This window comes from Athalia rosae, chromosome 2 (genome assembly GCF_917208135.1).
Source record: "Athalia rosae chromosome 2, iyAthRosa1.1, whole genome shotgun sequence".
Lineage (NCBI taxonomy): Eukaryota > Metazoa > Arthropoda > Insecta > Hymenoptera > Athaliidae > Athalia > Athalia rosae.
In genome coordinates this window covers 28575351-28589904 of record NC_064027.1, presented here as the reverse complement: position 1 = coordinate 28589904, position 14554 = coordinate 28575351, and the positions used below count along the sequence as shown (strand labels likewise).

At 39.7% G+C, this 14554-nt stretch overlaps 3 protein-coding genes across 8 annotated transcripts in view; 1 reads left to right on the top strand and 2 right to left on the bottom strand.

Moving 5' to 3' along the window:
• LOC105685750 (F-actin-monooxygenase Mical) overlaps positions 1-10055 on the bottom strand; it is a 34631-nt gene extending 24576 nt beyond the window's left edge. For 4 of the 6 annotated variants that reach the window (XR_007276818.1, XR_007276821.1, XR_007276819.1 and 1 more), the window contains exon 1: positions 9838-10055. The gene's annotated coding sequence lies outside the window, so the exon portion shown is untranslated. The remainder of the gene's footprint in view (positions 1-9837) is intronic. The other 2 variants (XR_007276820.1, XM_012400109.3) reach the window with 1 other exon arrangement.
• A 121-nt stretch (positions 10056-10176) lies between these two features.
• On the top strand, positions 10177-11852 carry LOC105685821 (cleavage and polyadenylation specificity factor subunit 4). Its single transcript, XM_012400252.3, has 4 exons — positions 10177-10421; positions 10783-10986; positions 11077-11266; positions 11361-11852. The coding sequence occupies exons 1-4, from the start codon at positions 10319-10321 to the stop codon at positions 11740-11742; spliced, it is 879 nt and encodes a 292-aa protein (XP_012255675.1). The 5' UTR covers positions 10177-10318; the 3' UTR covers positions 11743-11852.
• LOC105685820 (drebrin-like protein) lies at positions 11762-14462 on the bottom strand. Its single transcript, XM_012400251.3, has 6 exons — positions 14199-14462; positions 13814-13982; positions 13264-13496; positions 12993-13170; positions 12096-12908; positions 11762-12021 (listed from the first exon to the last, which is right to left on the bottom strand). Exons 1-5 carry the CDS (start codon positions 14279-14281, stop codon positions 12117-12119), a joined length of 1455 nt encoding a protein of 484 aa, XP_012255674.1. The 5' UTR covers positions 14282-14462; the 3' UTR covers positions 11762-12021; positions 12096-12116.
• Positions 14463-14554: the final 92 nt, after the last annotated feature.

Genomic DNA, 14554 nt, shown 5'->3' with positions numbered 1-14554 from the left:
CCCTATTATTCTATAGTCAGACACGAATTTGTCCTTTTATTTTTATTCGATTTCAATGTGGTATTTTTACTCTTGGAATCAAAATAGCAGAGTGAGCTACATATTGAACAGGTGAACGGCACGCGACAATCGAATCGCGTTGCAAAGCAATTACGTTTAATTATTTTTTCTTTCCTTTTTCTTTGATCATAATTACGATTATTATTCTTTTTTTACCTTAGTGAAAACAACAACGGCATACAACACACGCGTACCCCGATAAACAACATCGGCTATTTGCATATACCTGATAATGTATAAATGTATGAGAAGAAAGTGAAAACATAGAGAAAAAGAAAGGGAAAAAGAAAAGAAAAATCTATGGAGAGATCGAATTTCTATGAACCTCGTCTATACGCGCGAGTGTAATACAGACTCTCGACCCTCTGCATCTGCGTATCGTGAACTTCTTTGAAAAATTTTTTTTTACTTTTTTGATTTTTCTATTCTTTCATACCTATGTATATATATATCGGTGAGAACGATGAGTGTCCGGGGGAAAAATTAACGAAATATGCAGAGGTTGTGCAAAATAATCGAGCGCAATTGACAAAGAGTGAGCAAATGCGGGAGTCCCGGTATTACAATAGTACAGTTCGAAGACCTCGGCTCGAACAAACGTTACGGATAAGAAGATGAAATAAAATTTGTAAAAACTAATTGTAAGGTCCGTAACCTCCAGTGCAACAGCCACTGTTATACATATACAGAAATATCATCGTATCGTCTGGAGGCCGTCTAACTTCTCTTATTATGTCGCATCTCTTTGCTAATTGGACAGCAGTGGTGTATAGCGGCGAAGAACAATGTAAAAAGAAAATCATTGGGTCATTATACCTGTAGACTAATTTTACCATGTCAATGATGAAGCAAAATTAAACTGATATATTTCTTTTCTAACTCTTTTATTCTTCATCGACAGTACATAGATTATGTACACGCATCAGCTGTGATTCGCTTCTGGAGCATTGCGGAACTGCGGGATGGTGACCATGTATAACTGTAAATGAAAAGGAACAAAAAAGGTTGAACAAAGCAGCGTGAATGAGAGAAAAAGAAAAAAAAATGGGGAAAAGAGAGCAATGAAATTAGAAAAAGGAAGGTAAATGAATAAATAATCGTCATTCAACGCGTGCGTAATGTAAAATGTATACAGATTTAGTTGTAACAGTAAATAAGCCCTTGCTGCACCGGAAATGCTTAGTTACGTTATACGGTCCCGCGTTGTTACGCGTTATTGTCGAGGTTCGCGCGTTAAATAGAGCAGAGATTGATTTCGAAGGGAAAACGGCGAAAATTATTCGAAACTGTGGAAAAAAGTAGAAAAAAATCAATTCGATTTTGCGACGGATTACGCGGTACAGGTAAAACAGCACGTGTTACGCGTTGATCGGTTGATCGTCGACCCGCGTAACAATTATAACAATTTTTTTTATCTCGAGGATTCTTTTTTTTCACTTTCGTGGTCACGCAAAAAATTTTATCAAAAAATTATCTCGAAGTAAAACGAAAAAAAAATTAAAAAAAAAAAAAAATGGTCTACCGTTGCTTATGCGTCATTGTCGAGAACTCTGTATATCATCGAACGATATACATATATATATATATAAGCTAGAAAATTTTGATGATAAACAAGAACAAAAATGATTATATATACACGTACAGACGAATACGTGTATGTAGATTACAATTCATTGCGCGGTGTATAGCTGATAAAAATGATAAATGAATTCAGTTTGCGTACATCGTTCGAAATGAGAAGGAAAAATAAAAAAATTAGATGTACGTTCGATTGAATTTGTATTTCGTGTCCGAAGAGTGAGCCATTTTTTTCTCTACCCGCAATCACCGTACACGACCGTCGATTTATGGGGTGAGCGGTATATTTTCGCGATCAACCCCCTGCAGCATAATCGTTCACTTTATACAGGTATCGGTTATCGCTGACTAAACGAACATCGCTGGATGTACACGTATAGCCGGCGATCGACGATGCTCGAGTCTTACGCGATGGGATCGCACGTTATATACTATAGAGGCGAAACCTTTGGCTGCTGCATGAGGAGGATTGTCACACGCGAACGAATGAACGAACGGCTAAAGACCTCGGGGCTTCTTCTATTGTATTACGATATTATAGAAGAAGAATAAGAAGACGTCCGTTGGTTAGGAAAAATAATTAGATAGACACAGGTACACGGAAATAGAGAAACTGCATATACTGCTGCGATCAATTCTAGCGCCGTACGTTTTACCATTTTCTCAACTAAAAATCATTTTTAAAGGCTGCCCGAGCTCGATGCTCCGAAAAACTTATCTCGGACATGAAAAGGCGCCGTTCGAACTGCAGGTCGCTCTTTTACACACGTTGTTAAGTCGCGGCTGCGGCACGCGCGCGAAGAAATCAGTTTATATATTATCGTCGCAGTTAGCGAGGCGAAAATTTGATAGAGAAACTGATACGCGTCGTGCGAGAGACAAGGAAGCGTTTTGTACAGCGAGTGCGGATATGGGTACCCGGCAGAGATGCGCGGCTGTGGCGAAGTTTCTTCCCTCCGGGCATCCGCAGTGTTTGGAATACAGCGAAGGAGATAACGTGTGCAAACGCAAACAAGGCGATCAACCGAGTAAATAAAATAATGATAATAAGAGTAGAAATAAAAAGCGCAGCTATGGCGTTGAGCATGCGGCATAACTGCAGCAGCAGCAGCGCGTCGGGAACCAGATAAGGTCTGCGGCAGCCGCAGATCGCGTTTGCATGGCACAAGTATGTACAGTCTACACTTTGATTTCATTTGCTGCAATCAGTCGTGACCGTGTAGACCATTTTTTATTTTTCTTTTTTCGAAAATCCACAATTCCACATTCGGGTATACTTCCTCGTGCATTTCGATCTCGGGGAACGGATGATCAATGAACGAAGCGAATCGATCCACGGTTCGCTCGAGTCGAGCGGAAGCTGACTTGAGCACGTGGAAAGATCGGTGCGCTTATCCGGTTACCGCAGATCACGATACGTGACTAAGAAATCACACGGTCCGCCTCCGGCGTGGTCAAGAATTACGTAGCATCTCTGAAAAACAATCCACGTTTACGATCGTAACCGATATAGTTTTTTTTCAGATTTTAATTCAAAGATAGGACGAGGAACGTCTACTTGCAGGATCACTTGCCGTTGAGGAAACTCGATACGGTAGAGGCGCAACACCTATTTTCAGACCATCTAGGGCGACGTGCTTACACGTAGTAGATACGTACGTACGTCCTGCAGACGAGGAGGAAGCATCGAGTGTCGGCGTATCTCGCTCGGAACTGAATATCCCTACGTTGGACGCAGACGATACGATGTCGCAATCGTAACTCATTCAAAGAATATAAGGTCAAAAACTGTGAATCAACAGGTATGTGTCGGCGTGTATACCTGTACGTACGATGTGCGGATATTATAATACACCTGCGATAGAATCGAACCGCACCTGCTCGATATCACGTACGTCTCCGCACGGGAATCGACGCCCTCATCCCTCAAATTCCCAGCGGGGACTCGGGCGCCGTTTTTCCGCACCATGCGGAACGGGGTGCAGTTTATAGTTTTACGATTGAATCGAATAGAGACACCGTACAGCGTGAGGAATCTAAAGCAAAACAGCACGGAGTCCGGATGAGATTTTTGTCTGAAATTTTCCTCGCGTTCTAGTCTAGGGTGCAGGGAATGAAGGTGAATCACCCCTCGCGTATGGATTCTTTCGGGACAAAGCAGCTCCGCGGCGGCTGTGCCTTCGGTCGTGCGGCTTTCCATTTCGAAAGTTGCGAATAAAGGACTACTGGGCGCAAGGGATGACGCAGACTTTGGTCTCCCACTTCGAGGCGGCGTCGCGACGCTGACCCGACGGCGCGGCGTCGACCGTAGATGATCGTAGCCGAGACTCTCTCGACGCCCTCGCTTTTTATTTGCTCCGCAATATTACAGTACCCTACGGGAGAGCAACGCACCGCATAAATGCGAGCCCCGAAGAGCCAACGACGAGAGGAGTCATCGTCGAAGGCCCTGTGGCTACGCGGTGGGGCTGGTGGTCGTTGAACGCGCGTCTATGTCGAAACGAAGTATACCTAATGCGACTTATTAATCAGACGGTTGCCTATATTCCACGAATAATCCCCATGTACGAGCAGCTGTACGGAGCGATTCATTTCCCCTCAATTTCTGCTGGGGGTGGATCTCTGAAAAAACAGTTTGAAAAAGAAAATGAAAGCAAAAAGCTCGTGGCAAAAGAGTTAAATGAATAAAATGGCGCACGAGAGCGTTCCTCTATACACACACGTACGTACCTATGTAATTAACTGCTGCGCAAATTGCTCGTCAAATGTATAACGCTGCAGTGTAGTTCAATTGGGATAATTAGGTAAAATTTCTGCACGGTGCAAGAAACATCGGGGCTATAATAATACATATAATGTTACATTATTGTGACATCGGCGAGGACAACGAAACAATTATACATTATATTATACCCAGATCTCCGACGACTTTTACCAATCTAACCCGACCTGATATCCTCTTTTTATCTAATCTAACCCCTTACACCGTTTTAACCTCGACGATACCAACCTGGTAAAAGTCGAGGAAAACTCGAGACCGAAGCAACGACTTTCCATTAGGCATTCATTTATCGGCGCGTGTTCGACCCAACGCGACTATACGAAGAGCCGAGTCGTGTAAACCTGCGGTGTGGATAATGGCAAATAAATTTCCGGAAAAAACGGTTCTTTATTTAACAATCTACCGATTGACAACATTTTCGTCTCAACTTCATACATGCGTACCATCGTACACCTATACCTATGAATATAGATTCGTAAAGAGGCTATACATATAATTAGTTAATGCGGCGTTAATTAATTGTGCGATTGACATATTACGTCCGTGCGCTAAAATCAATAAATCGATATTACATATATAATTACTGGCCTCCGTGCGCATAATAATATTATAAAGAACAACGCTGGTACAACGGTAGCGTGTATTTTAAATTTGGGGAAATAAAGCATAGGTATAAATTTATTGCAGGGATATCCGCTGATTATTTTAATTGCCGATATTTATTATCGCATTGATAATAATTGGCGGGTAAACAAGACCTGATTGGAGGATATAATGTGCTGCAGCGGTGCGAAACGATCTCTGCAGTATTAATATAAATAACGTACGCTCGGCTCTTATGGATTCCATGATGCAACGCGAGCCATAATTTATGGAATAATGCGAATATAATAGTTACATGGGATTTAAGATGTGGTCGACTGTTGATATCTAGCTAAGGATACATGCACCAGGATTCCGGTATGATCAATACAACAATTCTTCGCGCAGTATAATAATTACTTTGCAGATCTGGTTATATAAGAATATTGAAATTATACGTAGAGGTAATTTTTTTCTACTAGTTTGTTTTTTTCTTCAGTTTACCATTAGTACAGAGTACAACGTCTATCGCGTCATAGCACGGTTAATTTTGAAATTACAAAAGACAGGCAGAGGTCTTCGTCTTTATTTTTTTAATTCGTGAAATTTATATTTAGAAGCTGCCTCACTTCGAATACAATATTGTGACGCGAAATTCAAAAAAAACTTTAGAAAACTCGATAGTTTGCATAACCATTATCCGTACATCGAATCCTTTGAATTTGAATATAATGGGGAATGTTAAAAATTCAAAATGAATTGGATTCAATTTACGATGGGTTCGAAATTTGAAAAACTTTTTTAGTCTAACTCGTATATACCTGCGCGATTAACGGCGTCATACGAGTACAGAGTTTAATTTTTCAACTCGCTTCTTCGTCTCTTCTCGTTAACAAAAAGAGATCATCTCGAATCGTTGACATCCTTTGGTGTGCGCGACATATTAGGTGACGCAATAAAATTCGACCCAATTCCGACGATAATTTCGCAAAATATATATGAGTACACTGCGTCGTTTCTAACGCTGTATAACAATTCACCCTTACATTCCATCGTCGCGTACTCGTAGGTATATAATTGGATGTCCTTTGAAATGATACGCGGTATTTCGTCTTTCGTAACCTGCACTGTGCACAGACGAAATTCGTCTCATCTCCGAAAGATGCAAATGACCGAATGGTTCTGTTCTGGGCTTGAAAAGTGTTGAAAACTATTGGAAAATGGTGCACTGCCAAGGCAGTAAAAATCCGATATCCATCGACCTACGTCTACCTATAACATATATCTGTGCGCACGATATGTATATTAGTTTGTACGTTGCAATTGAACGTTCTAGTTTTAGAACTCGGACGATTCATCGACTGACAACCGATTGTTGGCTAATAATTTCCATTTAGATGGCGGGACGCCGACTCGATAGTGGTTCTAGCTATGGAACGCGCAAGTAGGAAGAATATGAAGATATAGTTTTGCTTATTATACGTCGGAGATTGTTGTAATGCCCGCTGTACTGCATTCTATTAATTTTATTATCATCGGTGTAATTATACCGGGACGCGCGTCGTCAACGAGATCATGTCGTTTCAACGATATAAATTATTATTTTGTTTTTTTTTCTCATACAAACTAAAAATTCTCGCTCTTTGTAACGGCTATGAACGTTGCACTTCACGAGTCGTCGACCCTACATTTCGTCAATTTCCACTGAATTCTCACGACGAATTGGAAAAATGTACCCGATTCAATTAAACTTGATAACACATGCGTACCCCGAAATATAAAAAATTGATCGAATTATTCGCTCGATATTTTCCTATACCACACGAATACTTTTTGGTTGCGGGTTGATTAAAATTCAGAGTGTAAAATGAAGTAAAATTTGATGCGATTAGCAGTCCAGTGATGCACGTAAAGTATAAGTACGGTCCAGCACATTGTGGGAGATCTTAAGCTGGGACCTTCGGGGACAACGCGACTCGGATCCTTTTCAATTCAAAATATGAATTCAACGTTCAGAATTATTGTGAAAAGTAAGCGAAACGAAGCGAAATAAGGTAGGTAATACCTCCTATTCTCTCCATTTGAGGTTCAAACTCAAAGAAAGTCTGAAGAATCACCAGCTGAACCAGCCGATGTATAAAATCCCTGTACCACATTGCACCTGGCCAGTAGCGTACTAAGGAATACGTATTTATCGAGTTCGAAGAATTTTGGTTGCTCCAAAAAATTATATTATTAGGAAATGAATCCTGATGTGCATGTAGATGAACATACGATACGCTGGCCTGCAGCCTATGCAATTTTTTATGGATCATTTGCAGTGAGATCCGATGAAATTGCACCCGACTGGAACAAAAGTTTTCTGTTTGATGAAGAAAATCGTAATGACGAATCGAAAAACGAGAGGTAGGTTGCGCACAAGATTTAAGAAAAAAGAGCATTGCCCTTTGGGCGTAGGAGATACAACAATAAAAAAGAAAAAATCGGCAAACCACGCCTGCATTTAGTTTTTAATATGGAAGGAGCTGTTCACCCACGCCGATTTGTCGCTAAAAAGGAGAAATGGAAATATCCTGTCCGGTCCATAAATGATACCCACGTACGCAGGTGGTAAATCGGCGAAAATAAGTCGGATATGTACGATAAATATTCAGGGTGTCTGCAAATTCGCGCAATTCCTGGTCCCACCGAATATTGGACTTTGCAATATCACGACAAACGGTAACGATCGACTTGAAAAATAAAAATAATAAATAGACGATAATCAAGTCATGAATAAAACGTTGTTGGCTCAGAGTTTGCGGCCCACGCAAGAATGATATAATGCGGTTATTACGATGATTCAGAATTGTAGGAATTTCGAATGATGTTTTGTGCGAAGAATAGAGGATTTCAAACAGTAGAGAATTCGAAGTTAACTATTTCGATCGAAACAGCAGACCATATTTATGCATAATGAGTATCCTTGGGAAAAGTAGTATGGATTTTGGACGACGTCCTTGCAATATCGATATAATAGTAAATTTCAAAGGAAAAAGAAAACAAGGTGTAACCGCTAACACGTATACGATATCTGCGAGGACCATATTTAAAGGCGAACTTGAGCTGCAAAATCGTGATCATGTTCTAGTTAAGAGCGCGTAATTCAAGCGTCTTTCATTGGGGCACCAGTGCTCTGTTGAAAAAACTGGAATGAAAAAGAATTCACTTTGATCGGGTAACACTACCTTTATCTGCGGCAAAACGTACTGGTACTAACATACCTCTATGAAGTAGGTATAAAATAAAGCCCGGATAGGCAAATATACTTGTGCAATATTATCTGTGCATGTATTACTAATATGCATCGCACATAAAGGTGTGTATGCACACGTATAAAATCGCATGGAGCGATCGTTAGTGTTAGAACTTCAACTAAACAAAGAGTCGTGTGTCGTTCGTTCGTACATGCAACGTGATTATTCCTCCGCAGCCATAATAATATCGGTTTTTTTTTTTTTACTCGAAGATTACTGCAATTTCACGTCTGGAGATGAGTTTTTTAAATTCCATAGAATAATTCATCCCATCGATGAAGAATCCCATACATTATACATACTGCGATCTGATAGGGGAGATGTATAGTATTAAGAATTTCTGATGAAGAAAATGATGTCGCAGCAGAAAAATTTTCATCGGATAGTGATTTTTGATTTTAACGCCGTAGTTACTCGCTAGCACAATATTTCAGTTTCCGGTTACACCCACATCAGGCCGTGTAAAAAGGAAGGGAAGAAAAAGAATCATTGTCGATGAAACTTATTTCCGTTTCAGAAATTCAGCCTGTAAAAATTATTGTTCAAAAAATATAAACACAGAGTTCATCCGAATGACTTCGAAAAGAGATGTAACTTTACCTGAGAACAGCTGATTTTTGCGTGAAAAATATATGGTTTCTACACCTTTAAAGATGTGTGAAATAGGATTTTTCTTCGCAAATTTTGTCTTCATCTAAGAATTCCCAATTTAACGAGGTGCAAGAGAAAGGCGATTGAATTGATATCCATTGTTCTAGATTTCGTTTCAAAGAATGAGAATTGGCGACAGGGTGTGAATGTGATTCATACTTGTGGCGAAAATTTGACCGCATCGACAATGATAAGGTGGTAAAAAAGATAAAGCTCAGTTTATCGTCATCGTGTTGCGTTTATTTTATCGCCCACACTTGACTTAATCAGATTTTTTCCATGTGTATTTCACATCACGAGGAAATACTCAAATCTTACAATTAGTTAACAAAGTAGAAAATACGGATCTGTCACGATTCTTGCATGTGTAATATTTGTTGCGATTAGTAGTTTTTGTGAAAACACATGGCTTGAGTAAATTAAATGTTTGCCCAAATCGTGTGATTCTCAAATAAGAATGAATTACAATGTAAATAACCGTGAGAATGTAGAGTTGGGTGTGTGCTGTTGTATTGTATAAAACTTTGAATTTTCGGGTGTTATTCATGAAAATAAAATAGGTACGTACGTACGTACCCAAAAGTTGATAAGGCGGGGTATGACTGTTTTTTATGTATGGTGTAAAATGTGCAGATAAAATAGTAAGGTATGGTGTGTATAGTTTTGGAATGCAGACAACTTCGTGGGGGTTAAAGTAAAAAAAAAGAAGACAAAGTAAGTTCATCTCGGAGAGTTCTCAGAGTGAGAACAGAAATGAAGAAAAAATAAATGGGAAAATTTATATGATACGGTAAACGGATTTTACCGAATTCAATGCTTACACAGGGCATAGTTTAAGGGCAAATTTTAAACATCATCAGGGAATTGCTGTAAAATCTAATAACTCACATTTCATAAGAGAGGATCGTCAACGGCAGTATCCAGTGTGTAACGAATACGATTCCTTGACAGGTTACTATTTACAATTATACACTAGAAGATCACCACCGATCCACTAATCACATCATTTTTAGCATAACATATCGCCCGATACACCGAACGCCGTCCACCATTACGATTTTATTCTATTCAAATTAAACTTGACGACACGCGATCTGGGCTTGACTTCGATGGAATGAATACTGATCACTAAACCGGGATTGGAACATTATAGTACGTCTACTACTCGTGGATGCGATAGATAGCTCTTCGGTCGCGATATCGAGATTCGATGGATTCGATAGTGGATTCGATTCAATTCAGTCAGATCAAGAAATTCAGCATGGCGTCAACCGCGATCGACGTGAAGCGCCTTGACGCGTTTTGTGAAGTGTGAGTACATTTTTCAGTGACAGAACATAATAATCTGTGGTATATTTGGTAATAAAAGATGGAGTGCATGGTGGCTAATGTCGAGCACATGAGATTTGACATTGAAATTGCCTTGGACGAACAATATGGTGCTTTATCGTTGCCCTTCACGGGGATGGATAGTAAGTGTTTGAATGTTCACACTGTATTCAGATTTAGGTTATGGTATATTTTTTCTTCTGGGTTTCGATACTCAAGGGCTATTGAAAAAATTCAATTTCGCTATTATAAAAGCTTATCTAAAATCTTTCCAATTAGCTATCGATTAAATACGATCAATTTATGTTATGACTGTTGACAAATTTGGAATGCAAACCGAATACGGCGATGTAAACAAACCCCAACCCCGAAGTTTGTAAATAAAGTTTGGGTGAATACACGTTGAAAATGAGTTGAAATAAAGTACGCGATAGATCTTTATCACGGAAAAAAAAGAAATTGCTGAGAAGTTTCTATTAATCATTGATTTAATTTTTTTAACAGAATCCATTGCCGCAGTTTGCCAGTTTTACCCACGAGGAACCTGTGTCAAGGGAGGTTCTTGCCCATTTAGGCATGTCAGAGGAGACAGAACGATCGTTTGCAAGCATTGGCTTCGTGGTCTTTGCAAAAAGGGAGACCAGTGTGAATTCCTTCACGAATATGACATGACAAAAATGCCAGAATGCTACTTCTACTCCCGATTTAGTAAGATGTGATTACTTTTTTGCTGATAGTTTCGTTGTTATTCACCATTTTTAGTTGAAAAAATTTTTATATTCTGTTTGTTAATTGCAGATGCATGCCACAACAAAGAGTGTCCTTTCCTCCACATAGACCCTGAAACAAAAGTTCGAGATTGTCCATGGTATGATCGTGGATTTTGCAGACATGGACCACTCTGTAGGCATAGACACGTTCGCAGAGTTTTATGCATGGCATATCTCGCAGGATTTTGTCCTGACGGATCTATCTGTAAATTCATGCAGTAAGTTTACAAATCTATATCAGCATGTTATCATATTTATTATCCCAATGGAAAATTAGATTCTTTAAAACACTCGATTTCCGACTAATTGCAGCCCCAGGTTTGAGCTTCCAGCCGTCCAAGATATGCAGCCAAAGGAGGGTAAGAAAGTAATGATAACTTGTCATTTCTGTGGCGAAGGGGGTCACAAGGCAATTTATTGTAACAAAATGCCACCGGATATTCGAGAGGCGCAAGCAAGGCAGGAATTGGAGGGTGGGGGGCCTGGAGCGCACCCTCCACATCACCACATGAACTCACATAGTGGGCCCCCGCCACGAGGGCCACAAAAACCTTTGGAAGAAGTTACGTGTTATAAATGTGGAACAAAAGGTCATTATGCGAATAAATGTCCGAAAGGACATCTCGCATTCCTGAGTCACACCGGAGGAGGAGCCGCGGCCGGTGCTGGTCAAAATCCTAGCTACAGACGATAAATTTTTTGTTGAGTAGGTCTTTCGTTTGGAAATATGATTATTTTATTCTTTAAAATCACTTGGGTATCATACTATTAATACAATAAGAATAAAACAATTATATTATAATATTGGTAGTAACCGATGATCCACTCCAAAGACCAAATTGTCTCTAGAGATGTCATTAGAGAAATCAAGACCTCTGAGGGACAAATTATCTCCACATAATTTTAAAATTATTACGTCTCGACCAACGCCTGGTTGTTCGAGACAGCAGGCTGCTAACGGGCTTCAATATACCTGAAGCATAAATATACATGAGTTAAGTTTTTTTGCCGAACAGCTGTAAGGTTAGAAGCTAACGCCTTACTTACGCGTTTAATCGAACTGAAAAGTTACTCAATAACTTCTACATAATTCGCGGGAAATAGACCATATGTTCCATCGGGTCCTAAGCCTTGCCACCAACCCTCATCTATTGCATCAATATGCGTTATTATATCCCCAGGATCGAAAGTAATTTCGGTATTATCAGCAGCTTGGTAATCGTACAGAGCCCGGGCTTTCATTCCCTCGTTATTGGGGTCAAAATAAACGTAGGAACCTTCTTCAAGCTGATTGTAAAGTTCATTTTCAGTCTCCTGGTCGTTTAGTGCTGCGATTTCTGCAGGGTATTCTTCAGCTGTGTTGGATTTACTTTCTTTGTTAGATTGACTTTGCAGGGAAGAGGAAATAGATTCTGTTGAAGGAGCATCGACTTGTGAATCCTCAATCTTCGATTCCTCTTCTTTGACTTGTTCTTTCGGAGCTTCGACAGATATTTGCGGCTCGATTTTTACTTTGGCCAAAGTTTCGTTCCCTTGAATACTGCCATTAGACTCTGCTAGTGGTACTTCAGGATCGTTCGTCTTTTGCGGTCCTGATTGTTGAGCAAACGAATTCTTCATTTGACCGGCAGCGGTGTTTTGCTCAAAAACAGCTCTTGCATTTATTGTTCGTTGAGCAATGAGCTGCTGAGTTTCTTTACTACGTTGTCTACGCAATTCCTCACTACGTGATTTTCGTTCTTCATCTGAATCCGTGCTCTGTTGTACCACTGTGTTTTGCTGGTTACGTAGATTCGTTATCTCTTGAGCTCGCAATTCTGCCTGCCGGTGTTTTGAGACCATACTTTCCTTTGCCGTGACCTGCACCCAACCAAAATGAATTATTTAGAACTTTTGAACAAAAATAAGGAACGAAATGAAATCATACAAATGAAATCAATTCACCTGGGCATCTCTGAATTGGCTCTCTTTTTCCTCTCTAGAACGGCGTTCAAGTTCAAGTTTTTGACGTTCTTGCTCTCGCCGCGAACGTTCTTCTTTCAATCTTAGTTTTTCTTCCTGTTCCTCTCGCTGCCAGAACTGATCTCTCTCACTGGCATTTATCTCTTGCTCAGGTATTACCCTGAAAAATGGAAAAGAATAATAAATCCATCAAATCAGAAAAAAGGCAGAACACAAATAAAAACGACTGATTTTAAATAAAAGATCAACAAACCTGCGGTATGTAGTCCCCACTGGGCCGATTTGTCCACCATTCTCACCTCTTGGTTCGTTGAACTTGTAACTAGAACCTGTGGCACGTGCTAATTTATCCATTATTAGGTCAACTTCGACTTCCTCGTCCGTACGTGCATTTACAGTAACGTGAGCCCCTTTCAGCAATTTCTCTATATCCCTGATGTGGTTAGCACATGTTCCTTTTCTGACTATCGGCGCCCCTTCACCTTGCTGTTGAATTGGAGAATAAAAAAAGGCAATCAAAAAATTAGTCTAATAATATTTGAACGAACATTGCTTGCATTGACAACATTTTATCTGAGGTTTCAAATGAATTACATTTGAGATAACGAAGTTACATGTCTACACAGGATGTGAGAGTTTCCTCTCATCCTCTCTGAGCACTTTGTTCCACACAAGATAAGAGATTTAATAATAGAACCTTTTCAAGATAAAATCTCTGTCAGTAATTGATTAGAAATTAGAGTTTGTCATTAATCATATGAAGTTTATTGTAATATGATCAATTCGTTCGTTTAACACCTCACCCAATTGATTAGAACACATTTCGGAAGGCTTGTTTTCTTGTCGATGACTCGACAAAAGGCATACATTATTTTTCCACTGTTAAGTTCCTCAATCATTTCTTCAAGCCCTCCATCTCCTGTAGCAACTACCTTCAAATCATTGCTCTGCCCTTCGTAGCTGAATACAGCCCTGAAATGTATTTGTTTAAAAAGTTTTATAGCCTAGAATAAACAAGAGATTTTATACAAACTAGCCAGAGATATATGGTTTGTATGAGACAAGAAATTGCGAGATTGTTATCGTTTGTAGGAAAATGTGAGCCTGTTGGTGGAATGTCAGTATCTTGGCAATGAATTCAAATTATCAACTTTTGAGAAGATAAGTAAGCGATTACTTATGGCTTACCAATCGGTGGATGATTTGTCGTCGACGACGCTTCGCCATGCGGCAACAAGCGAGTCTTTATTTTTGGTCAGATTAACTGACATATTGATAATTAACACATAACAACAGCAACAATATATATAAACAATGATAAGAACTCGTTGAGAACAATTTATATTTTCCTTATACAACACCGACCAAGGGACGAAGATTGCGTACACAAGCAGAATCTCTGACACAAGTGCTTTTTTACATCTGTCAGCGGAATGTCAACGCCCGAATTCTACCAGTATGGTAAAAATGCAGTCCCTAGGGGTCGCAGGAAGAAGTCTCTCTCCCATCTCTCTCCCATGTCTTGTAGTCGATCTTAGAGCATT